At 37.1% G+C, this 26,574-nt stretch overlaps 1 protein-coding gene across 5 annotated transcripts; it reads right to left on the bottom strand.

Moving 5' to 3' along the window:
• Positions 1-22: 22 nt before the first annotated feature.
• Positions 23-24,932, bottom strand: SYCP2 (synaptonemal complex protein 2). Of its 5 annotated transcripts, none has more exons than XM_019284397.3 (46): positions 24,747-24,932; positions 23,962-24,006; positions 23,200-23,340; positions 22,828-22,956; positions 21,790-21,894; positions 21,188-21,212; positions 20,430-20,515; positions 19,523-19,611; positions 18,962-18,996; positions 18,221-18,363; positions 18,091-18,143; positions 17,827-17,872; positions 17,554-17,649; positions 17,117-17,177; positions 16,411-16,559; positions 15,574-15,648; positions 14,959-15,117; positions 14,147-14,246; positions 13,453-13,571; positions 12,447-12,507; positions 12,285-12,342; positions 11,946-12,082; positions 11,544-11,641; positions 11,200-11,318; positions 10,929-10,959; positions 10,606-10,670; positions 10,443-10,500; positions 9,730-9,785; positions 9,182-9,230; positions 8,887-9,061; positions 8,427-8,494; positions 7,862-8,041; positions 6,960-7,143; positions 6,292-6,539; positions 6,007-6,177; positions 5,715-5,882; positions 5,245-5,335; positions 4,587-4,745; positions 4,152-4,279; positions 3,864-3,958; positions 3,683-3,782; positions 3,201-3,259; positions 2,813-2,891; positions 2,335-2,391; positions 1,957-2,058; positions 23-783 (listed from the first exon to the last, which is right to left on the bottom strand). In XM_019284397.3, the coding sequence occupies exons 2-45, from the start codon at positions 23,983-23,985 to the stop codon at positions 1,990-1,992; spliced, it is 4,398 nt and encodes a 1,465-aa protein (XP_019139942.3). In that variant the 5' UTR covers positions 23,986-24,006; positions 24,747-24,932; the 3' UTR covers positions 23-783; positions 1,957-1,989. The 5 variants fall into 5 exon arrangements, with proteins under 5 accessions (XP_019139942.3, XP_020439516.2, XP_020439518.2 ...); XM_020583927.2 differs by having other exon boundaries at positions 8,427-8,491; XM_020583929.2 differs by lacking the exon at positions 4,587-4,745.
• Positions 24,933-26,574: the final 1,642 nt, after the last annotated feature.

The raw sequence follows: 26,574 nt of genomic DNA, 5'->3' as shown, positions 1-26,574 counted from the left end.
TGGGAACAGTCCCCACACAGAGTGTCTGTTCTGTCCCAGGTGGGGACGGAATCCCAGGAACCAGAGCTGCTCCTGGGGAAACTGTCAGGCAGGAATGGAAGGTAAGGACACACAGTGCAACACAAAGTCTGTGCCAGTGCAATGGGAGAAGGAACTAAGGGCTCCTGGGAGAAGCGGTGTCAACATTTTAATGTTTATCTTACTTGAATATCAGCTGAAGACTTGAATGACCCCATCACTTGATCCAAAGATGTGTTTTTTCCTCTTTATTGAAATTTTTTAACTTGCTGGCTTTTCACAGAAATATGTAACATCATAACTAGCCTTTTAACATAAATATATTTATCATTTTATTATTAATAATACAGCATTAATTCTTAACAACAATATAATGATAGTCCAGCTGCAATATACAAAAAGTATAAACAGAAAGGAGAGCAAAGTTTCTTCAGCAGAAGAAGCATTTTCAATTTGAGCAGAGCAGATGAGCCACTGTTAACTACAAGCTAAACTTGGCTAATTACCCATGCACAGAACACTCCTGTTCAGCAGTGACACACGCTTCCACTGGTAATAAAGATTATATAAAACACATTAAAATTACATTGAAAAACATAATAAAATGAAAAACATTGTAAGGGTAACTTAGAGCAGCTTTTAAATGTCAAACAATGGCCCTGAGCTGTGTCACTGCTGCACCTGAACCCCGGGGTAGCTCTGGGTGGCTCCGTCCTTCCCGCGCTCTCCACTCCTTCCTCAGCCAGCCCGGCCTCTGCTCTGCTCCTGGGAGAGACACAACTCGTGACAATTCCAGAGCCACTGACCCCTGGCACTGAGCACTGCCTGCCTGCTGCTGGGGGAGGCTGTGGAGGGGTCTGGACACTCCCTGGGCCATGGATTGTGCTCGGTTCCTGCTGCAATTTGGGATCACACCTCAGAGGGTTCAGGGAGGCTGTTCTTGCGCAGCTTCTTCCCAACAGGAAAGAGAAACAGGCCTGCAGTGCACAGTTCCTATCACTAACTAAAAACAAGGCTGTTGTATTATCTTTCCAACATGGCCTCACTAAGAAAAGAACTTGGGCCTTGCAGTGCACTTTAAAAACCTTGTAAGTTACAAGAAAAGTCCTCTTTCATTCAGATAAAATTCAATCAGACCAGGGCAAAGAAAAGTTTAACATCTCACGGAGTCCATCTAGTGGAGATTACAGTGAGCACAGGCTCAAAAAATCTCCAAACCACACAAAAACCAGAGGCTCAGAAAACATCCCTACGCTTACGTAAATGGGATGAGTGGACTGAGTTATTTACTGGAAATTGCAGTATAATCATTTCCAGAGACAACACAGCCTTGTGGTTTTCAAATTCTTACCCAAAATATTTGAACAGCAGCTTTATCTGACTTCTTACTGATTTAAAGGAAAATAGAAATGACATTGTGTAAAAAACCCAACAGATATTATCTGTTTTTCTTGACCTGTTTAATACAACTATTTGCAACACAGTTGCAAACACAGTGTTCAAACAGTTCAAGCACAAGTGTTGAGAGTGTTCTCTCTTAGAAAATCCTACTGAAATCCAACAAACAGCACTGAGACCAAACCAGGTGGTTTGGTCCCTAAAAAATTCCTGACTGTATTCTGGATCAGACCCAAAACATAGATTCAAAGTGCAATTCAAAGTCATTTCTCTGAAAGTCAGTTAAGTAACCTATAAAAATTGCTAAAGACTTATTTAAAAGTAGCATGTGCTAAAAAGAAAATTACAAATTACATTTTAGGAGACTCAGTAAAATAATTCCAAATCTCACTGGTGAGTGGAAAAGTCTTATCCACACAGATTTTAGTATTACTAAGGAAAATAAACTTCCATTACAGTAGTTTCCTTAAGTGCGACCAAAAAAAAAGAAAAAAAAGAAAAAGCTGTCAAATTTTCCATTACAAAAGTGTTTATATTCACCTCGAATTTCAGGAAGGAATCTGAAAAATCACTTCAGAATTCTGCCTTTGATTGAAACAAGGCCTGCAATCCTCGGCGAACATTACACAGCTCCTCTTCTTGCTGTCCAAAAAAATTACCTTTATCACTTTTATCACTGCTTATCACATCAATCACACCACATTTATCACATGCTTTTGAAAAAAAGGCAGATTTTATTTAATGTACCTGGTGCACTATACATGCTGCTTTTAACATATCAAATGTGATTCTTTTCAACATTAAGACTCAGAACTGAGTCCATTCACATAAATTAAAAACCAGAAATTAAAATTTTAGTAATTTAGTGTTCAAACAGCAAAAACTAAATAAAAATGAGGACAAGATAACTTTATTTACCATTTCTTTTAGAAATTTGTCTTGGAGTCCTTTTATGTCTTCTTTCATCAGATGCATCTACAAAAAGACACTGAATGCATCTCCTCTGCTCACAACTGCCAACACATTTTCAAGCAAACAATTGCATCCCTAAATGTGTCACAACCAAGAAATACAGATGCACATGCAGCCACCTGCCTGTGGAAAGGGATGTGTGTTTTAAATTTGTTCTTTCTTGCATGAGTAACACCAATAAACAAAGCCACAGAACCCAGTGTAAGTCCTGATAACTGCACACACCTTGGAATGGGTGAAATCTAGGCATAAACGCTGAATATTTTTAAATTAAGAACATTTAATAAATATTAAAAACTACAAAAATGCTTATGTATCATTAATATAATGCTGAGGACAAAATCTTCAGAAAAAAGGTCTGTACTTATATCTGTGGATACAATTGAGGAATTATTAAAATGAGCAAAGCAAAAGTTCACCATACCTCTGAAGTAAAAACATTTTCTTCATAGTCAACAGAATGGTAGATACTCTTTTCAAATGAAGCTTTAAGAATCTGAATTCTAAAGAAATACAGGCAGTTCAAACAGCTTTGCTACATATGAACACCCTACACAGAGCACAAATACAGCTGCCCATTGTTGGCAGTCTATTGGCATTTAAAGCATGGATAAATATCCCCATCATTGTTACTGCTGGAACAGTCCCTCAGGTATGTGGAGAAATTTAGCTGGAGATTACATGAACATTTTAATCTCATTTTCTCATCTCATCAACCATCTCTCTTTATGGAAGAGAGAGGAGTTGTGCTGACTTCTCTCTCAACTGAACAGAACACAAATCTCACCCCAGGATTAGTGAACCCTACTGACCTCTGCTGCTCATTTTTCATGTACGTACTAAAAGTGTGGGAATGCTTTTTCCAAAAGGCCTGGAAAGAAAAATATTAATAGATGCTAATCATCAGAAACTGATTTTCCAAACTAAAAGTAATTAATATCTAATATGAACAAAGTGACCACAAGAACAGACTAAACACAGAAGGGGCAGGAGTTACACAACCCCCACAGAAGCTGGAAGAAACCAGCCCAATAAAGTACTTGTAGGAGTTTATTGTAGGAGGAAAAACATACAGGAATTCATATAGTGGATACATGTAGGAAAACATAGAGTGGCCCGAGAATTCTAAGAGCATCCTAACTCCTCAAATGCATTATTTGAAATTTGAGCCAACTAGAAGCAAAAAAGGCTTTGAAAATCAAAGTTAATGATCTTAAGTTAAAGATGAAGTGAATAATCTATAGATTCCACAAGAATTCCCTTTTATTCAAGATCAAACAACTAAAATACAAACCAAGAATTCTTTTTCCATGATTTTCAGGGATTGAGAATCCTTTTCAAATTTCTCAAGTTCTTCAGTGAGAGTAAAATGAAATTTGTCCAGCTGCCTGATCCTACCAAAACAAACCCGGTTACTTGTAGAAGGTATCCACTGCATTTTAAGGATGTTTTAACAGCAATCTTCCATTACTGACCTGCATTCATGGAGTTGGTAACTCATTGTTGCCAAATGCTGATGGGCAGCTCTCAGTGTTTGCTTATTAAAATTATCCATTTTCCGGGAGCGGTTCTATGGGGATGTTTTAACATGAAATTCAGATTATTTCCACTTTAGGAAAAAAACCCTGTAGTATGTTCAGTACTGTAACTGCTTAATATCACAGCAAACCCCCTTTTTTAAAATGTAATTGTGTGGTGCAAGCCAAGCTGTCACCTGTGTGCTCATGTACCCCCCAAGTGATACTGTACATGAAGGGTCTTGCCTCAATTTTCTTGGTAAATTCTTTCTGGAGCTGCTGACAAATGCTGATGGTTGAGCAACCATGCTCCCAGAATTCCCCATCCAAACCACACGGGTCATTTACAGACTGAGTGGAGACACTTTCAGACACTGAAGAGAAACAAAACATAATGTCAACTGCAGTATTATAAAGTCCCCTATGTGAAGTTAGCACAGGGCCTAGGACAGCTTTCGTTATATATAAATTAATGTCACCCATTAGATGGCTGAAACCAGTTTCTATTTTCATATCAATTTTCTGACTTTTTATATGGATCCAGTCTCCAAACATTTAGAATATTTTATTTCTCTGCTTTAACATGTAAAACGCCTTTTTTTTTTGGATATTATATTTTCTTGTAAAAACTTGAATTTGTCACATTATTTTAAAATTTTGCACTGTCAGTCCATGACCAACCTCTGTAAGTAGCAGCATCATCTGTTTTAAATAATTTTTTTGGCTTTAAACTTATTCTTCTCCTTCCTTTCTTTTCCTCTTTGCTTGTTTCTGCCTCATCAGAGTTGCTTTCTGTGTCACTGTGGTAAGTTCTTTTGAGGTATGTCTGTGCACTCGGTCCTTCATAAACATGGAAACAGTGCTGCATTTTAGCATTATTTAGAACAATCAGATGGAAGGATAAAGAAGATTTTATTGACCCATTGGATGCAAACTCTAGGAAGATGTGTCTTGGCTTTAAAACATGAGAATTATATAAAAATTAATAACCATTACATTTATAGAGGGGACATTCAGCTGAACTCTGACTCATGAGCAAATCTGGGATTTTTCTTCATAAAACCATTAGCCCCATTTTTTCCCCAGTATCAGTGGGAATGCCTCTTTCTTTGGAACACAACTAACTCTTCACTAAATCGGTATTTTGGAGTCTAATTTTCAGGGTTTTTTAAGAATAATTAAAACAGCAGAGAAAATGAGAAAAAGAGTAAAAAATGGAATAATACTGAAACTATATAACAAGATTTAAAAACTTTGGCCATATTATTATGCTAAATAAAACATTTTTCTTAACCTTTACGGAGACACATAGGAAGTCTTTTGTGTTAAATGTCTGTACCTGACTCATCCATGGGGACATAAGGTTCTTGAATCCAAGACTGTACTCTACTCCTGCTGGAAGCAGACAATGGAGATGGTGGTACACAATCCTAAAAGAAAAGTCACTGGTTTATTTACTAGCTTCAAAATTAAATTGCTTTTAGAAGTCTCCATCAGAAACTCACATTTATGTTGAGAAAATAATTTATTTTTTATGGGAGGTCACTAAGAAAATATTTACTCCCTGTTGTTTTTTTTAAAATACGAATTGTATCTGATCTTGTTGGAATATAATTCTTTCATTGTATCCATATGATAAATAATTATCTAATTTATCTCCAATATTTAAAAATTAACTATTAGCAGGTCCCAAGAAGATCTGTGTTTAATATGGAGATGCATTTCCCTTAAACCTCAGCACCTGGAAAGCAGATAAAACAGATGCCAAGCTGCAGCCCTCTTCTGAGAGCAAGAAATATACTAACTCACCTCTTTACTTTTAGTGAGAGGCTTGGTGGGATCCTGGAGTTTGTCTTTAGCAGAAAGTGTGTCTGAAAAGCAAGACTGGAGACTGGAATCTTCATTGTCATTCCCTGTTTCCAGCACAGCTCCCTTTGCATGTTTTCCACTGTCAGTTTTATACGTTGTTAAGCTGAGCTACACATTAAGAAAAAAATCGTGATTGAAAGGAGATGTCCCTTAAATGTCACCACCTGTAAAGTGGTAAAACAGACAAAGAGCTGCAGGTCTCTTCTGAAGAGCAAAGCATTTAGGAACATACCTCTTCCTTATTTTTGGGGATAGGTTTAGTGATATCCTGAAGCATTCCTTTAACAGAAAACGTGTCCGAAAAGCAACGTTGGAAACCTGAATCTTCATTATTGTTACAGGTTTCTGGTGCAGCTCCCTTGGAATTTTTGCCACTGACAGTTTTATATGTGGTTAAGCTGAGCTGTACATGAACAAAACCCCCCAAACATTATTGAGAGGAGAAGCACAGAACAGTTGGCAGCTGAACGGAACAATTTCAGTTAAAACAGCTCTAGAGAAATGTTAATGCTCTTACCAAAGATGCTTCAGTTAAAACTGGTGAGAAGCTTTTCCTTCCCAATGTCACCTTTGTAACTGCTCTCTCAGGGGACTGACTTACACCCAGACTTTGCATACTCTTATTTTGTGGACAGAAATCACTGGGAGAGATTTCTTTCTCAGAGTTTAGCATTTCCCTGTCTTCTAGTGTCGACTCCTGAAGACCAAGTGACCTCTCACTGGAACTGTGCTCTGGAGTAACATCTCCTGACACTCTGTCAGCACCTAGGAAACAATTCCTGCACTGTCAGCGCCAGCAACGGGAGTTACACGAGGGAAGCCAAAGCCCCACACTGCTCCCTGCTCCAGCCTTAGGAATTTCCAAGCCTCAGATGGGTGGAATTTGGCACAGGCCTTGCCACAGTTCCCCTTTCTCCCTCTCTGAGTTTCAGCAGTACCAGATTTGTTCTAACACTGACATGATGTGTTTCTATATTACACTGATGTCAAATAACTGCACCAACCCGTAGAAATGTCAGTGACATACTAATACAATTCCTTAAATTATGTGGAGCACCTGGAATTATGGGCTATCTCTTGTTTTAGGACCATGTAATAAAATTAAAATTTACTGCTGTGATAACCCTCAATTAACCTCCACTTCTTGATTCAGTACTGCTAGAAATTAGAAGACAAAATACCTACATCTCATTGTCTCAAGCGAGGCAGGGCTCTCAGCTGAAGGCATTTCCACTTCCTTCTGTTCTGCAGAATTCCTGGATTTGACCAGTGCTTTCTGCACATAGCTATCCACTCTCTTTGGCTCCACAGGTACAATCTGCAGTACCTTTGGCCACCTGTAATCCTTGTTTGCACCATTCATATGTTTCTATTAAAGTACAAAACGTTATATATAAACATCTTTGTAACCACAGTGCACATAAAAGCTGATAAAGAGAGATATGGATATATTATCTATATGTACCATTGATCAAGCTGAAGGACCATCATCAGAAGTACTTAAATCCATAAGCAAATCAGGTTTTCCAACATCAATAACCACTGAATTTAACTCAACACATAAATTTCTATTCTTATGAAATAATTATTGGAGGCAATTACTGATGCTTCAGGACTTAATGAATGAAGGTCATAAAGCTTTCCATGTATATTGACATGTTATACTAAAACAATGAAAATGTTTCAGCAACCAGCGTTCATTTACTAAAAATCCTACTTGGATATTCAGCAAATGTACTGACACAGCATTACCAGCATCACATCAACTCAACAAGATTTGGCTCACTAAACCCTCCCATTTAAAGATACTTTCAAATATTGTCACATTTGAAAAATACAGCTCACAGTAGTCCTTTGCAGCAGAGTAATACTCAGAAAGAGAAACTAAGAAGATCACTTAGGACTGATTTTCTCAGCAGCTCAATACACATCATTAAAAAAAAGCAATATTAAAAATAATAAAATTAACTTCAATATACTCATGTTGGGCACTTAAAATTCAGAAGTAACAAGTACAAAGCAGAGCAGAGTTTACTTTGAAAGACATGGCAGGAATGGATTTTTAATAATCAACTGGAACCACACACCTGTATTTTGGATTTCTTCTCCTTAGAGGTGCACGTTGGAATCTTTTCTTCACTCTCAGACTCAGAACTGGACGGCTCTTTGTAATTTTTTGTTGCTGCTGCTCTTCGAGGGAGTTTTTTTCTGGTGGATTTTACTATCATTTCATCCGTTTTTGAATTCTGGGGTTTACATTTGTTTGTCTTTGGAAGAATAAAACCATCTTCAATTTACAAGAATGATTAATACAAATATAAGATAAAATGGCAGGTAACTTGGTTTAATTACCTGAAATGTATTATCTCAGAGCAGCTAAAAAGGTTTAACTTTACCAAAGCTCAGCGAGTCCAACCATCATTCTACTAAAAACAGTATCAATGTACAAAAATCATTCTAACTCACTTATGCCTACAAAACCAGCTAAATACTACAAGAAAAGAATATAGTACTTGCAAAGAATAAACTGTATTTAACAAATGATCTGGGATAAATATCCCATATTTATGAAAAATTATTTTAAAACAGTTTCTGGGGGAACTAAGAGATTTTGAATCTATATTAAAAATCTAGTTGAAAATTTACATTTACCTTTTTCTTATTTGTATTTTTGCTTTTAGGTTTATCCACGTGGCAAGCAGGTTCCGAGAATTTACCTGCTGTTACAATTCAAGAAGGTTGAAAAAAATCAGGAAATATTCAAATGTTTGTCATTACTTTTAGCTGTAAAATAACAGAATCACTTTCATGCCCACAAATTGATTAATTCAGTAACTGATTTCAGCCCATTCTTTTTTTAAAAAGACATTTTTTTTAATTGACAACAACTTCTACCTGTCCCATCCTCCAACAGTTTTCCACATTAAAGTACAGAATTTCTGTAAATTGATCTTTATAAATGATTAGAACTAATTTGAAAATTCTTTATGCTTGGAAACAAGACAACAAAAATATATGGTACCTGCAACACAGCACATGCCATGCTGGGCACTTAATATCTAAGGACAAATCTACTGCAGCATTCTTCAGAAATACGAAAAAGGTTTCTTACTTTTGTCTGTGCTTATTGGTTTCCCTGATTTTTTATTTCTACTGTAATCAATTATCTGGGCTTTAGGTTTTCTCTTGGATTCCTCCAGCCAACTGATCTCTGTCTTGCTGTCATCCCCTCTGTTTTCTGTGTCTGAGTCACTAAAGAGATGCTTCTTGTCTCGATTGCTCCTACTCTACAAAACCCAAAAAAGTTCTTAAGTTATTGATTTGTTTTTACACGTAGTCTGCTTACATAATTGATATTTAAAGGCAGGAAGACAAGTTATCCTGATCCATAAAAATCTGACCCTTACCTTTTTTCCTCCTTTCACTTCCGCACTGGATTTACTGGTGGTTGTGTTCCTTAATTAGAGAAATAAAACCTTTACACAATACATTTAAAAATAGTTGTTCTTAAACTTCCTACTATTCCTATGATATGCAGACTAAAGATTCAAACAGAGGTACCTACTTTTGTTTCCACATTATTTTGGAATTACCTGTTCACCTCAAACCCTAAAGGTTGTGCTTGTTTCCCAGTTATCAGGAAGAGCACACAGTAACAACACAGCCCTTTCCAGGAGGGTCATTAACCAAAAACCATCCCCCTCTATTCAGGAGTTTCTCCCCCTGTAGCATTCCATGAAGAGAACTGTTTCCTTCATGGAACACATTCCTTTATATCACCTTCCCAAAGGACAATCATGGAACAGCCTAGGACAACACAGCAGTGTTTATTGCTTAAAAAAACCAACACAGCCAAGATATTCTTGTCATGCAACATTCCCTGGAAATTTGTAACTGCCTGCTGGAAAGTGCAGGCTGTACTTGGATAATCAGCAATCAAAACAGAACTTCCTACCCTTTTTTGTTTGTCTCTGTATGAACACTCAGTTCAGTCACACGCAATTCTTGGATCTAAAAATGCAAATAGAGAGGAAACAAATGGAGGTTTTCATTTATTATAGAACTTGAACAAAATTAAACGGGCTACCAGAGAGTACCTGCTAAGGGTTTTATTCCTCAGTTATTACACTGAGAAACTAATGGTCATTAATTTCTATCTTAGAATTATTTATCAGAGCTCACAGTTAAAACCAGCTGCAGCTGACTGAAGCTTTCAGTATCTCAAAGCAACACAAGAGTTCCCAACCACCTGCTTCACCACCTTCCCCAATTCACCAGGCTCCTCTGAGCCATAAGAAGCAAAACCATCTTTTATCATCATTAGATTTTCTTTTTGCTCAAACATCTGGAAAAAGATGTCTTTGAAATGGGGATTAGAAGGATGGCAATAACGTTGTCAGGATAATTTAAGATAATGATACTCCTAACACACTGTTTAATTCTTAATTCAGGAAAAACATCATCATAGCTTGAAGTGGCCAGAATCTTAAGACAGAGTATATTAAATATCTGAGAATGCTAGAGGTATTTACATGGCAAACCTTTTCCCCCACTTAGTTCACTGATATAATTTGCATTTTCAGATCTTTTTTATACTTTCAGTAGACAACATTTGACTGATTTCCTTTCTATCTTATTCATAACATATAAGTTGCAGTTATTTCTTACTCCAAGCTTTATTGTAGGCTCATCAAACCCACTGATGTTAAAGTTGTAGACATCATCCCTGCAAAACAGACACAGAGATCAATTTTGTGAGTGAAGTAATGAACATTTCACAGTCAGGTGTGAGTAATCAGAAATCGTGTTTGAAAATGTTGTAACTACTTACAGAACATGACCAGCAGTTATATTAAGAAAAGAAGTGGTTTTTAGGGTCCTCTCCTGAACTTCTTCCTATCCATAAATGAAAAGTTAGCTGCTCTGTCAAATTTGGACTGTGCATGCATAGACACTGTCATCTCAAAAAGCAAAATCTTCATCATGAAGATAATCAGCAACAGTTCAATATGGCAAAACATACATGCAGCAAATGCATAATTAACATCTACAAATACTTAATATTCAATGGTATTTGTTAACTTTCCCTTTACACCTACTGACTACCACCATATATATACATATTAAAAACAATTCCAACAAAAGCACTGTTACCTTGGAGAGCCAGGATTTATTTAAATGTGTCCTAAAAATAAAGATACATTTTGTTAAATGCTCATTAGAATATATGCATTAGAATAGTGCCTATATAAACACAAACCTTATCAAACCCAGCAAATTTATTCATGCATTTAAATACAACATCAGTTAAAAGATGGATTAAAAGAGCCCAGCCCCTTTCATTTATCAGCATTCATCGGTACATCACAGAGACAGCCAGAGGCACACAAAGACTCATCACAACAGGAAGTGGTTCACATCATACCTGTTAAAGCCCAGGGAATCTCTTGCTTTGCTTTTCTCATCACTCTTGTCTTTGTATCGGTCACTGATTTTACTGATCAGTGATTTGGCTGCATCTGCCATTTCTTTAGACTTTGGTTTCTATAAAAACAGTTTAAGACTCAACATCCAACAGAAGAACTAAGCTGCACACAGAACTTCAGGTTCCTAACAACCCCCTAAACTTCATTAAATGTCTCCTACATGGATTAAATTACAGTCATTTGAAAACCATTTTCCCTTCCATGACAGTAAACCCACCAATTCTGAAACACTGAAAATTTGACAATTCTCTTAATTGCAAGTGGAAAGGTAAGAAACTCTCACTGTCTTTGACTGTTTTGGATTTGAAGTCTCTTTTCTGAGGAGAACATCAGGGTCCTCTTGTGCAAGATGAGTATGCAAAGATGTGTCAGACACTCTGGCTGAAAGAAATGTTTTAAACCATGGTTCAGTAGTAGTTTCAATATTTTTCCCCTCTGTATTTAACAGTTTCTGTTCCAAATGATCAACACTCTGACTGCCACTAAGGATGGTATCAACTTAATTGTCTTGGTTCTGTTTTTTTAATTTCTTTACCTGGAGAGGTACTTCAAAGACCTGAATAAATGCTTTTTGTTTCACAGTTCTCTCAACCAACAGTAATAAAGGGGGGAAAAAAAGCATCATTGCAAGTTAATTTCTCTGATCTATTTTTCAGAGTAACAGTTGACCAAGTGTGACCATCACCTGGATGGGATGCACATGCTCGTGATGGATTTGGCTTTTGCTCGTCCCCAGTTGTTATATTCTTCTCAGGAAGAGGGAACGTTCTTTTCTTCCATGGCTCAGTTTTATCAAAAGAAGTCGCCAAAAGACCAGGCAGCCTAACAAAGACAACACCATCTTACTGTCAGAACTTGAGTCTCAGTTACAATAAACATGCATCATAAAATAGGAAAATGATGATATATCTTAGAGTATCAAAGCATTTTAAATTTCAACAAAATATTAGGTCTGGTAATGCCTGAAAATTCTCCCTTCAAAGTGAGTGACAAGAGTGACTTGGAATTCTTTTCCAATACTTACAAAGGTTTGTTGCTTCTCCCAGCTGGCTGAGAATCAGGAACAATATCTAGCACTTCATCTAAATGAGACATTAATTTGGTGTCAATTATTATGACCAAGAAAATGGAAAAAATTAAAATAATTTTAGAAGTAAGGACTATCAATGCTTGTAAAATTACTTGCCTAAAGTTTGCTTTTCTGTGGCCTCTTGTAAAATTTTTAAAACTTCTTCAGAACACATTTGCTACAGTGGAACGACACCCAAAAGGAAATATTAGTGTAGGACCATAAGCAGTACAACTTCATAAACTTGTGCTTTCCCTAACAAAACATGACATTCTTTTTCTCATTTCATGGAAGTGCTGTATTTTTCACGTATTTTTGCCTCATTCATGGTATCTGACTTCCTGATCTGTTCTGTTTCGCAGAATTCATTGTCTACTGTGCATCTCTGCCCCCTCTAAAAAGCACAGTAAGTAACACTGCCAGTTACAGCCCATAAAAGCCAAAGAAATGCTCTAAACAAAACATTCTGTACATGAAAGCCTTTTTCAAAGCATGGCTGGATCAAAAAATGCTTCAGAGTCCCATAGTCTGGGGCTTGACCTGAATCTGAGCAAGGCAGACATTCACAACCAGAAATAATATAAAAATATTATTTTGCAGTCATTGCTCAATTGGAAGAAAACACTCAAAAATATTCTTAAACTGCAGGTCAGTGACACCTATTTAGTTTTTTTTATAGTAGTGAATGCCTGATCAAAAATGCACTAACACTTTAAATGCTACAAGCTGAAGACATGAACATTTCATAAGCACAGCTGAATGTATTCTGTGTTTTACGGCTATTTCACTAGTGCATAATCAATTAGAGATTATTGCATGCACCTTTCTCCTATTATACACAAAGGAAGAACTGAGGTTCCAGAAATAGGAAGTTAATTCTGGGGGCAGAACTGATGAGCGAATGCAAATTGTGCCTAATTTTGTTAGAGCTCAGTCTGACTTCAAACATGTTAAACCTGAAATTCAGAGGGCAAGAAAACATCATGCAATAAAGTAAAACATACTATTTTCTAGAAGTGACTTGCTGACTGTAAAACTCTAGCTCTCTGAAATATGAATTAGGAACAAATTAGAAATTAATGTTATTCTAAGAAAAAGACTTAGCTACAGAGGACATGCATACTCCAGGAGGTTCCTGATAGAAATTCTTTGTTCTGCTCTCATTTATTGCATCATTGTCAGACCTTTTAGTAGAGCTGGTCATTTCCAAAGGCAATTTAAATCTCCCTTTAAAAGGAGTGGCTGCAACAAAACAGAGATGTGTTAGAATTGCACCAGCTCTCCCATTACAATTACAACAAGAAGAGTTTTGCCCACAACCACAGCTATTCCATGAACTCCAACAAAAGCTGGTTATTTTTCATACCAGCCCCTTATGGACCTTTAATAATTCCATTGATTCCAACTACGTTACATTGAGATTAAGAGCTCACAGACTGTGGATGTCTGGAGGCAAAAGCAAAGCTTGTTACAGGCTGGCTCTGGTAGAAAATAGTTGGTTGCTATTTAAAGACTTCCCTGTAATATATTTTTACTGAGTTCTCAGCTTGCTCCAGCACCAGCAGCTGTCTGACAGCTGCAGGAAAAAGGCCAGGTGACCCTCAGCTGTTGGGAATGCAGTGCAGCCCCTGTCCCACACCATGTCTATGGACGAGGAGCAAGCAGCCCTTAAGCATTTTGAGTTTAAAGCATCTGCTCAGGAGATTTTATAACCTCTCCTTTTCATTTCCAGCTCTGCCAAGGATCACAGTTCATACCTGAGTTTCAAAGACCATTTTCAAAGTGCATTTTTGCCCTGAAAGCACTTGCAAACTTACATGTGCTAACAAAACCCAGTGGACTCCTTGTGGAAGCTCCTGTAGTTCCAGGAATAAGCACAGATGCTTCAGACACTTTCCTTTTATGAGATGGAGTTATCTTGAGGAACAGAAAAAACTTGACCGTAATACACTGATTTAAGGCTGACAGAACAAGAATTCAGAAAATCTATTGCCAGGAGTCTCTTGACACTTTCCATTTTTAGAGTGACAATTGCTGCTGCAGCAGACATCAAGCTAATGCGATTTTTATGCAGTTATACTTCAGTTATTTTTAAACTGAGATTCATGGTTTTTGCTTTCTAAATTAATTCAATGAAGTATGGGCAACTCCTGTCCCTTGCCCAGCAAGGGATTCCCTGGAGATTCTGCAAAGCTACAAACTAAGAAGAAATAGGTTTAGAAACTCCTGCAAGACACCCACTGCTGCCCGATGAAGACATGGTGACTATTTCAGTTTTTACCCCCTCCCCAGCAGTCTCTGAGGCCATACTTGACTTTTCCATACTGGGGCATCTGAGCATGTCTTCAAAAACTTCTCTTTAAAGAGAATTCTCAGAACACTGTTGTCTAAAGAACATTAACAATTCCTTTTCACTTCTGTCACATTACTGCAGTTTCAAAATACTAACGAATTTTTTAGCAAAAGGATTGTTATAGTTTAGTGTCAAGTCATAAGAAAAATAATCAAACCCTGTAGTAACTATATTCTAACTGTCAAATAAGAAGGGGTTAGAATATTAAATATTACAAATATTTAAACTGACATGCATTTTCTCTCTACTCCTTTTTGATTTGACAATCCTACTTACCTTGGAGGAATCACCTCTGGGTTTTTCTTGACTGTTATTTTTACTCTGAGTCCTCAAACTTCCAGGAGGTTGCTGAGTTTTGTACTTACTGAGTTTCTCCTCCTCCTCTCCAGATTTTTCTTTCAAACCCGGTGACAATTGACTTTCTGGTACCAGAACCTATAGAATTATTTTAATTTCTTTTAATTTGTATACAATATCAGGATTTTATAATGTCTTATTTTTATATTTATACTAATACACAGAGCAACTTCTTCACCCTAAGTAACACATCACCCACTAGAGATTCTGATAAAATTCAGAGGTTACAGACTTTTAGTCTAAAAAGCTTCCAACTTAACTACTAATTTTGGTACAAGAATGGGTTTTCAAGTAACAGTGAACATAAAAGAACTTCCCCTGCGCATATGCCTGTTTTATTCTATGATTTAGATGTTAGTATTTCCCCAGAAAAACAATACATACATACTAGACAACACTTGCCTGGCTTTAGACTTATCTATACCTATTGATATTTTAAAGTCCTTGGTAATTGTTCACAGTGAAAACAATTATGAATAATCAGACTAATTATACAAACCCAAGAAACCATCTCAGCACACTGAGGTAAAATACCTGGGATCCACTTTCATCAAAGACGATGTGAACAGTTGTTTCGGCTATTGATGAAGACTGCTTTTTGCTGAAATCCTGCAAAGGGATATGTCAAAATAGACATTTTGCTCTTATTTTAAACAAGACACAAAATATTTAAGTGAGAGATCATAAGTGTCTGAAATCAGATTACAGAGAAAAACAGATGCTACAAATTCACAGCATTTCCATCCCTCATGAGTTCCTCAGTCAGTCAGACTTCAGGACAAAGAGCTTGTTACAAGCAGTAAGGAGTAACGTATGGCTTGCTAGAAGTGTTTTACTAAATGAGTAAATTCATGAGTGGTAATTGCATTGCAAAACAAGATAGCTCATGAATAATTTCTGAAAGTATTTGTAAGCAACCAGGTCGTGTTTCTGGAAAATTAAATATGCAATATTTGACATTAAGATATGGTGTTTTTTCACCAATCACCAATTTCAGGTGATTGAGTCCAGCACTGTCAAGCCCACCACTAACCCATGTCCCCAGGTGCCACATCCACTGTGTTCTAAATAACCCCAGTGATGGGGACTCCACCACTGCTCTGGCAGCCTGTGCCAGGGCTTGACAACCTTTTCAGTGGAAAGACTTTACTAAAATCCAACCTAAGCCTCCCCTGGTGTAACTTGAGATAATTTCCTCTTGTCCTTATTAAGCACCTTTCCCAAAGCTTAACATATTCTGCTGTTCTGTACCAGTTAATTAGAAACTCTTGGTATGGAGAGATACCAATAATCACAGCTGGAACATTTATATGGCAATGAGACTGATTTTGAATCAATTAAAAACTATTCAAAAAGGTGTTTAAATCTTACCTTACATTTACGAGATCCGTAAATCTTTCTGGTCACATCTTTGATTTCCAAGATAGAATCAAAATATAAAAGAAATTTCCCTCCTTCAAGAGTGCCCACATTCATTGGGCTTTTTAGATCTATTGTTAATAATTTCCTTGAACCTTTTTCTGGACAAAAACAAAATTTGAAAAGCAACTTCATTTCAATTTAACAGCATCTCATTTCATATAATGTTTGTAAGCACATGACAGATTCCTCAGTTCAGGTACTAAGACTAATATCTTATTTAATTCACCCTAATCTACAATAATTTTATTAGTGAAACAATTTAAGATTTAATCTTCTAGAAATACTTATTCTGTATATTATTCCACAGAATTTTCTTTGAAGATTACTTACTATAGCTGCAAACAAATTACAGATATTTATTGTTCTAATTAGATCAAAAGAAATATTATCTGTCACTGTCTTATGGCTTACTTTGTATTGAAATAACTCTAAGACAAGATTATGAAATTATTTTCATAAAATCACACCTGCATGCCCAAAGTGCAGATGCGACAGCAGTGCAATTTTGTCCCTGATAAAAACAGTTCCTACAATACTTTAAGGGAGAATTCTGCTTTGCTAGATTAAGTCAGTACTTTTAGATTAATCAGTTTGACATCAGTTTGCAAACCCAAGTAAGAATACAACAAAAGGTCCCATTTTTGAGTTCAAATACCTTCCAGGCTGTACATGTTTACATCATCTTCTCGTATAAGGACGGTTTCCCACTGAAGCTCCTTACATGAAAAACACATTTTGAAAGAAAGAGAAGTATTATATTACAATTAAATGAAATCCAGAGATCAAAGTCATTCAGTGAGGACAAATTTCCAACCTTTTAAACATCTGTTACACAGAGTGACAGGAACTTGTGCTTCACTATTGCTCACTGTGTACATGTTAAGCTATTTCCAAACAGCATTAGAAAGTCATTACTGTGAAATTATTTGATCTAAATATCAGCAAATCTGGATTTTTTTTTAGCCTCATCAACACTGGAATGCACACAGTAAGTTCAACATGTTGAACGTGGGGAAATAAAATCTGACACACTCCAAGGAATGCATATCTGCTGCCTCATAACAACCCAGCAGGAGACAAATCTCAGCTTACTGCATCCTCTGCTGCCACGTAGAAAGAAATACTTCTGCTGCCAACATTGAAATCAATCCAAAATGCTTCCAGGTTTTCATCCAGTGGTATCTGGAGCTAAAACAAAAAGAACAGGATACAAGAGCAGAGAGCACAGATTTCTACCAGCTAAGAAGCTTCATGTTGATCTGAACCTGTGACAAACTTTCAGTCCATGTCTACTTGTATACTTTTGAAAAAACGTGATCTTATTTTAGCTCTATTTTTTCTTAACTAGAAGGCAGAGTACCTTACCTCATATTTATCAAGAGCTGCTGTTAGACATGGATATGAAAAAACCCTGTAAGAAAAGGATATTTTTTCAAGTATTCTACAATGCTGTAAATAAATTTTGCAGATCTGAACACAGCAAATGGATTTTGTTTTCATACACTTTAGAGACTTAGAGATCCCAAAGTAAATTTCTCCCCCAAGGATGTAACATGAAATTTAATCACAACATAAAAGCCCAAAACAAATCCCCAAAAAAATCCTTAGCATTAAAAAAATCACTTTTACCTTCTTTTGTCTCCAAGCATGCCATTCACCTGGTTAAGAAATTTTCTGCAATCCTATTAAAACATAGAACTTTCTTAAACAATTGTAAATGGAAGTTTCCCTCCCTAGAAATATTCTTTGTGTGACTTACTGTCTCAAACTCCGAATCTTTAATTCCTCTAAATGCAGTGGCCACAAACTCCATGGGAAACCACTGCGAGGCCAGTTCTCCCCTTTGCTTCTCTGCCACCATTCTGCACAGAGCTTCTGTGATGGCCACTTGTGTGTCATAATCTGCAGCACAACACAAGAGGAGATTTAAATAACTACTGAGGTGAAAAATAGTATGAGAAAACTGGCGTAAGCAGAGCTGAACATAGTCTAGATTCTATTAGATCCAAATATGTAACCCATAAAGGATAATTAGAAAAATAAGTATGGGAATAACGATGACTAAACAACTTATTTTTCAAAATGAACTCCAACCAAACTTGCACAGACTGTCAGAGCCACACCAGGTGTTTAAACAAGAGAAAGTTTTCAACTTTGATCTCTCTGAGCTGGGAAATTGCTGGATACCAAAGTGATCCCTGAGGGAAATTACAGTACTACTACCCATGGTCACAGCTCACAGCCTCAAAGACTGACTTCCTTATCACTTTTCCTATTTTAAAACTTTCATTCTAGAGAAGAATTGAAAACTTTAATGCGTTTCCCCTATGCTGAACACACAAAAACATTTCAGCTTGCAGCTTGTTTTCCTGCAATATTTAAATTTTTCAGATAACTCGAATCACAACATTCTGCAGCTTCAAAACGCCTTCTCTGGTTTCTTAATGGGTCTGCATCTAATATTTAAGAAGCTCAATACTAAATTAAGTCCCATGCTCACCTCCAGCATCCAAAATTGTCCTCCCCATTTCACTCCTGCCAAACAAAGGAACATTTCATCAAAAAGTGACAGCAACACAAGGCCCAGAGTAAAGGTTTATTATAAACTTTCAATGTGTGAGACAAACCCCTGATTCCATGGAACTGAAAGACTTCCAAGGGGTAAATACCTCTGGGAGCACTGCTGGGGGACCTGAATCACCTGATAGATACAATTTTGATTTTATTTGCTTTTTTGAATTGCTGTAAAACAATTTCCAGTGTGAACAACCGAACCTTCCAGCGACTGATTCACTGTGCTTTTTAAGCACATTCTTACAAATAGGAGTTTAATTATTTTATGACAACTGGGATGAAGAGATGCCTGATCCAGACTGGGAAAGAGGAAAATTCAGGCTTCTAATGGAGAATAACCCATGAGAATACCTGTCCACAGAGAATTCAACAGCAAGTGCAGAAGTTGAGTTAAACAGGGATCAATCTGCACAACAGCTTAGTAAAAACTGCCTCCCAGCTCTGCAAATGATGGAATGATATAAAAATTATACTAAAGATCATTTACATGACAAGTAACATCTCCTTTGTAGAAAGTATCTTTTTCCTGGCATCTCGAGGGATCTTGTCAAGCAATAAATTCAGTTTTTTTATTACCTACGAAGAGTGGAAAAAAGGGAGCAAGATTAAATAACGTAAGTTTGTTAAAGTTTGAGTTATTCTTATTTTTGGCCCTTGTAATATATTTCATACCACTGAAGAAAGCAACAGGCTTAAGTAACTGCAAAACAAGAAGAGACGAGTTCTACATGAGTTCTAAATGGTATTTATCTTACTAAAGCAACCTCAATTTCAATGAATTACTTAGTTTTAATGTGAACAATAGTTGCTAAAAAATAGGTTAAATACAGAAACAAAATCTTTCAAAGCCAGAGTTCTCTCTGCAGTTGATTGCTGAGCTAAAGTGTACCTTGAATTAGCATTAAAAAGCCGTTCCTTTAGGGATGTAGCCTTTACAGAAGACTTTTTTATAACTTTCCCTTTCTTTAGAGGGAAAAAAACCCTGACAACCTGAGGTTACTAAAATAAACAGGAGAAATTTGGAGTGTACTAGAAGGAACGCAAATTTCCTGCAAGTGAGTAAAGAATTTACAACCAACAATCTTAATCCTATTTCTAGCAGCTGTAGAGCACACTGTTTCCTCTGCTTTTATACAGCTTTCCTACCAGAACTTTATTATCACTATTTTATAACTTACTCTCAAAAAAAAAAAAAATTGTAGGTCAGTAATCTGAAACAGCCCCAACATATGAATAAATCCAAACATTCCCAGAGAAACATTAAACAATCCTTCTGATCCTAGAGCACCACAATATTCTCTTTTTTGTAGCATCTGCACAGTTAAATAACTCTCTCCACAAAGTCTGTTAACACACTAACCAGAAAACTGCTGCTTAGAAAGAAGGATGTTTACCTCCTGCTGAACATAAATATTAATTCTTGCATCAGTGATGAGGGAACATGTTCTCAGAACAAAGTTTTCTAATATTTGCATTTTACCTAAAAAGCAGGAAAGAAATAATTCAAAGAGCTGTCAAGAGTGTATTGTTAGGGTGCCCCGTCATAAACATTTGGGAAAGGATTCCTTTTCATTCAGAAATAAAATACAGCATGTCTGTCTTTTTATATAGGATTAGTGATATATAAAACAGAATGGTTACTTCAATTTATAGTAACTATGTTTCTATTCCTGTGCATCACTGTGTAACTCCCCTGGGCAGAAGATTTTTAATTTTTAAATGTGATTGGTCAATCCTATAACTCAGCTGTCTGAGATACAATTCAGGTGGTGGAATTTTTCTCCCCAGGGCCAAAGAAATGAATCTTCCCTTTTGGTCATGACAACAAACAGTCTGTAGGGACTTTCTCTAGTGCCACACTGAAAGGTAAGGGCAGGGTGACATTCATGAGGATAAGGTCAATAAGGAAGGGTCACTGTGCTGTGCTGAGCTGTGACAGGACCTTAGAACCACCTTTTTTAAAAAATAATTCAGTTCATTTGCCATCTCTGAGACTTATAGTGCTTTTTTATTACTGACAACAGCAAGTTACAAGGAAACCTGTCCATAGAGAAACCTCAAACTAAAGCTGACATGTCACAGGAATGAGAAATGTTGTCCTTTCCGTGTTCTGAGAGACATTTTAAACATCATTTCTGCTTTTTAAGCTCACCTTCAGGTCTGCTATCACACACAGCCTGCAATAAAGAACCCAAAACACATCATTTTGATAAAGAAAATATTACAGCATTAAAAGGTCAGGCAACATATATCTGAAGAAAGTAATCAAAAAGCATTTAAGAATTTGAAGTTATTTTGTCCTTAACAAAGAATCTAAGAGATGATCTCTACTAAAAAGTGTGTTTTCCCAAAATTATATTTCAGTTAAATTTACTGAAATTATTTCACCAATGACAAACATTTTTATGAAGAGAAGAAAACTCACAGATCTAACTGGACTAGAATACCAATAATGGATGTAAACAAAACTTGATCAAGATGAAAAATTTTTGTTCATTGAGCATTTACCGTTATTGGTGTTTTTTCAATTTATTTCATGATGTCAGCCATGAAAAGAAATTAGTGTGAATACAGCAAACTGTTTATCCCAAATGATTTATAATCTATTTCAGAAGTCATTGCAATGTTAACCATAGGAAGATATTAAATAGAAACACATTTTAAAGTCCTTTTATTTCTAAACTGGTAACAATTACTTTGATAATTGTTACTGGTTACTTTAATAAATAAATTTTATTATCAATGTATTTTTACCAGCAACATGATGAAGAAATCTTCAGCCAGACTTGTAAGCATTTCATTCTTTTCATCTCCTCTGAGGACCAAAATTCCTTTTAACTTTTCAAACCAATGGACCATGTAAAGGGAAAATAAAGGTAAATCTATTTTAATAGCCTGGGAAAGGACAATGGTTTGTATTATACTTAAGTAAATCTATACAAACTCCACAGTGATTCAAACAACAGCATCACTACTCTGCTGAGCAGATGTTGGCCCCAGACTGAAATTTTTCACTCAGGCTAAACAAAGTTAGGGGATTTTAGGGACTTTTTAACACAAGAACTGGAGATCTACTTTGACATCTGCCACCACAGACAGAACAGCTGAAAATTGATAATGACTGAATGAAAGAATGTTGTTTCTAGGTGTGAATACAAGGATAAGGTCATCATCACCCTGGTTTTGTTGTTTATTATTAAAGCAGCTGAGAAGGCAATTGAGTAACTCTCATCTGACATTGCCATTAATTTTCTCCAGTGAAATCTCTCGTGAAAGCAGTTAGGAAGTGGTATCTGCTCAGGATTTGCTGAGTTACAAATGATTCATGTTTCTAACATGCAGGTTAAAATAACACCAAATAATCAGAACAGCACTAAAATCTGTTGAAAGAGCAGGTACAAAATTGCTGCTGTGGGAATTAACCAGAAAAAATTAAACAGCACTAGGAAATTCTAATTCTTGAGTCCATAGCAATATAGCAAACTTGTATGAAAATATATCATCTTGTTTTAATTGCTGGAAGCATATCTAAATTAATTATATATTGCATGATTTGCAAAACCCTCACGGGGATAGAGCAGCATCCCTTTATAAGGGGTGCCTTGACAAAGAACATTTATATATGAACAATGTTTGTTGCAAAGTTATGGGAAATTCCTAATTCTGACCCAATCAAGAACCAAATCAAACACTGAGCTGCTCAGCACTGAAGCACTTAAGCTCAGCTTATGCACTTCATTGATGTTCATATATTTATTTAGAAGTTCACAGATGCTTTATGGTTTTACTTATCCTTCCAACAAGACCGTGTTTTATCATTGCTGGGAGTCCATCTTCTCCTGCTATGCTGATTTTTTTCGCACATTTCTGAATAGCATTTAGTAAAATAGAAATGCTTCTGACTTCTTGTTTGTCAAGTGCCTGAAATTGAAATTACAACATAAACTTTAGTGTGAAGTCCCACAAGAACCCATATTTAATTAACCAGATGACTTTTTTGTTCTCAAAAGCCACCTTAACTGCAGATTAAAGGAGAGATTTCATGCTTAAATTTTATTTTGGGTTCTTAAATCAAGTGGTGGTATCAACCAAGCCAAATGAAAAAATCTTTTTCAGTCTCTTCCAAAAATGGTGTAGATGACTTTGATGCAATGATTACATTACCCAACAGAGAAGCTTGTCCAATTTGTTGGCAAACTGTTTGCTGCATTTGTGAGAGACATTTTCACATTCATCTGTGGCCAGAAATTGTTCTAAGGATTGGAAATCCTTTTTTCTTGTAGCTTCGTCAATTAACTTTTCAAACTGTAAGCAATAAACCAAAGCAACTGTATTACTGTGTGCTTAACACTGATACAACACATTAATTAACACAGATTCGATGCAAGTTTTACACAATCACCTGCTGCATTTGAAGCAAATATTCTGAATCACAAAATAATTAAATGTAAAACCTTAAGTATAGAGCACCTTATTCAATACATTAATCCTGCAAATACTTACGCACTGAGAATTATTTCCCTTAACTAGCTATTTTTAGTTGTAAATGTTTCCTCATTTACAACTAAATTCCTACAGAAGTGATTGTTGTATCAATGCCCCTTACTCAGTATATTTAATATTTACACTTCCAAGTTACCTTAGGCATTTTGCCCCTTTATTCTTTCTAAATCAGTTATAACTGGATTTCAACATTTTCATTTTAAGCATCACCTCAGTTGATTAATCTCTGCCAAATGTATATGATTTATTTTCATCAATAACAATTTCCAGTTCCTCTTGCTTTCCACCCAGCTACTTTGCACTAAGCTATGTCAAAGGAAAATTTCTTCCTACCACACTGCACTGCCACACTGAAGACTTTACTTGCAATTGCATGCCAGTAATTAAAACAATCAATACTCATTCTGCTCCATCAGCACATACCTGCAACTCATTCCTGGCTGGCATTTTTGCAATTCACCAACTCAGCTGCATAAAAGGGAACAATCATCACTTACACTTTAAAGAGGTTTTGCAAACACATTGGCAATCAGTCAAAATACATTACAAACTCCAAAGTTTGTCAGTAGTATAAATGCTATATAAAAGCTATTTAATGGGGCTATAAGGAAACTTTCTTGCATTGATAAACAATTACTTAAAGCAAAAGAGAGGAAGGAATGATCAGTTTCATGGCTGGAGGCACAGACGGGCCTGGGACAACCCTCAGGATTTCCCAGCAAGGAAAGAGCACAGATGGTTATTTGGGACAGGTGAGTGAACAGCAAAACTCCATAAAGGCCTCACCATAAAATGGTAAATTGAATCATTTAACACAAATATCACAAATGATACAGGAAATAGACTTCTTGATTATATATACAGCGATGGCAAAGTGACTGTCACCAGCTAAAAGCAAGATCTGGGTGTCAGAGGCTTCTGAAAACAGTGTCTTAATACTCAAGGGCAGGTAAAGTATTTGCATTGTTGAACATTTAAGAAAAGCAATGAACCTGTTCATGCCTTGTATGAATTATTTTACACCAACCAAACCATCTACAGTCAACAACATGCAGCTTTGGTCTCCCCATCCCAGACATTATATAGACCAAGCAAACAGTGACTAAAGATAAGAAACGACTTCTGTAGAATAGCAACTGGGAACACAGCCTAGCTATTCCTGTACTAAGTAAGACAGAAATAACAAATATAGGGTGATTTTAAATTACTTTTTCCAACACAAGAACGCAACGGCCTCCGCTGAGGCCTGTGCTGACACCTCACAGCTCTCCTGTCTCCGGCACGCTCAGACAGCCCTGAGGAGGAAACAGAACCCCCTTTTGGACACAGGAGACCCCCACGCCCGGCCGGACCGTGCCGCCGGCTCTCCGGCAGCGAGCAGCCGCACCCGCGGGCAGCGCCCGCCCTCAGCGCGGGCCCTCAGCGCGGGCCCCGCCCCTCACCGCCCGCGCGCCCACCGGCGCCAGCCAATCAGCGCCCGGCAGCTCGGAGCGCGGGCCAATGGCGCGGCGCGGGGCGGGGCGGGCGCTGCGGGCCCTCAGGGCGGCCGGCGGGAGCGCCTCGAGCGCGGCGGCCGCGCCTCGGGCACTGGAAGTTGTGTTTGTCTACAGCCGGTGTTTAGAACCAACTTCCGCGCACACACAGAAATTACTGGGCATGAGCTTGCTAAACCAGTGTAATCCATTCCTGTGCTTAATTCAGAAACCCTTTCACGGCCCGAGTAGGTGCAAAGACGCTCGGTTACAGACCTGCTGTGGGCAAATGGCTTTGACTGACATCTGTGGTTTTTATGATGCAGAGGGAACTGGATAATGTGCTTAAGTGGAATCCAGCAGCGCACTGGATAATGTGCCTAAATGGAATGCGACAGTGCCAAAGAGGGGCTTTACCTGTGCTGGTGTATCTATTGCCATACCATAAATACAGATGATAAAATTTATAATGAATCTTACATACTCCAATAGAGTCTCTGTTCATACCTAGAATAAGCAGCAATAGTGGAGCATCTAGGAGAGAAATCACCTTTCACAGCAGGTAAACCTGCAGCAATTGTAAATAAAATAACACTGCTGAATCCCTGAAATGAGAAATACAAAAACTCAATACTATAAAAGGAAAAAAAAAAAAAAAAAAAAGCTGTGCTGTACAGAAAGTATTTAAAATACCACGAGATGTCACTGTAATGCAAGAAAATGACAAGTGGTGTGAGAAGTGAAGTATCTGCACTGAGGAGCTGGGAGTGAGCAGTGCTAAAGCAGATTTGTAAAACAGCTTTACTGAGAAACCTACTAAGGACAAAACTGCATGAGGAACTTGGAGAATCAGAAGTTTGCTATGAAAACTGAACCCTGAATTGTACTTTCATCCTATGAAGCAGAAATAATCAAAGCCAGTTTGAAGTTGATGTTTTCCCTTACCAGTCACATGAGCAAACACACAGGCTGAGCCTGTCCAGCCTTACTCATTCTATAGCAAAAGAGAAGTGAGACAGTCCAGAAGTGGATCACACACCTTCCTTCCTGCAATCTACACTGAGATTGCTTCAGCTCACTTCTCATTCTCTAATACTAGTCTATTTTGTTTGGTTTAGCAGAAGGGAAGTCAGAGAGAAGTTTAATTGAGTTATGTGTTAAACAGACCAGAACCAACAGTGAAACTATTTGGCCACAGTCATTTCAGGCACACATGAAAACGCTAGAGAAAATGGAACCAAAACTCTTTAGGGTAGGGTAGCACTATTTACAGGGACCCTTATTCACTACAGCAGTATAAATATTTATCTGTGTGAAACTGAGAAGGGTTAGAAGTGTTGATACCAACAGTTTGAATATCAAATGTCAGCTGAAATACTTGCAGATCTGAGATCACAGGGAGAAAGAAGTTGGGAAAGAAGTCAGTACTAATGTTACACTCCTGCTGCCAAATGAATAATCACTCAGACTTGCAGTTCTAAGTTTTTACCAGCTGTAAAGTACAACTGAGCATGGATGATACACTACATTAAGTGCTGTAGTTTCTGACTGTAGAAACATACTA

This window comes from Corvus cornix, chromosome 20 (genome assembly GCF_000738735.6).
Source record: "Corvus cornix cornix isolate S_Up_H32 chromosome 20, ASM73873v5, whole genome shotgun sequence".
NCBI lineage: Eukaryota > Metazoa > Chordata > Aves > Passeriformes > Corvidae > Corvus > Corvus cornix.
Note: the sequence above shows the minus strand (reverse complement) of the source record. Positions and strands in the feature narration are given on the sequence as shown.

What these genes read in the sequence shown, in the direction of transcription:
- SYCP2 (XM_019284397.3), bottom strand. Translation starts at nt 23,985, where the DNA reads ATGCCAGCCAGGAATGAGTTGCAG. An exon ending in ACGTGGCAGCAGAGGATGCA is followed by an intron (nt 17,178 to 17,553) that starts GTAAGCTGAGAT and finishes TTTTCATGTAAG; the next exon opens with GAGCTTCAGTGGGAAACCGT. An exon ending in AAACATGTACAGCCTGGAAG is followed by an intron (nt 16,560 to 17,116) that starts GTATTTGAACTC and finishes GTTTTTGTCCAG; the next exon opens with AAAAAGGTTCAAGGAAATTA.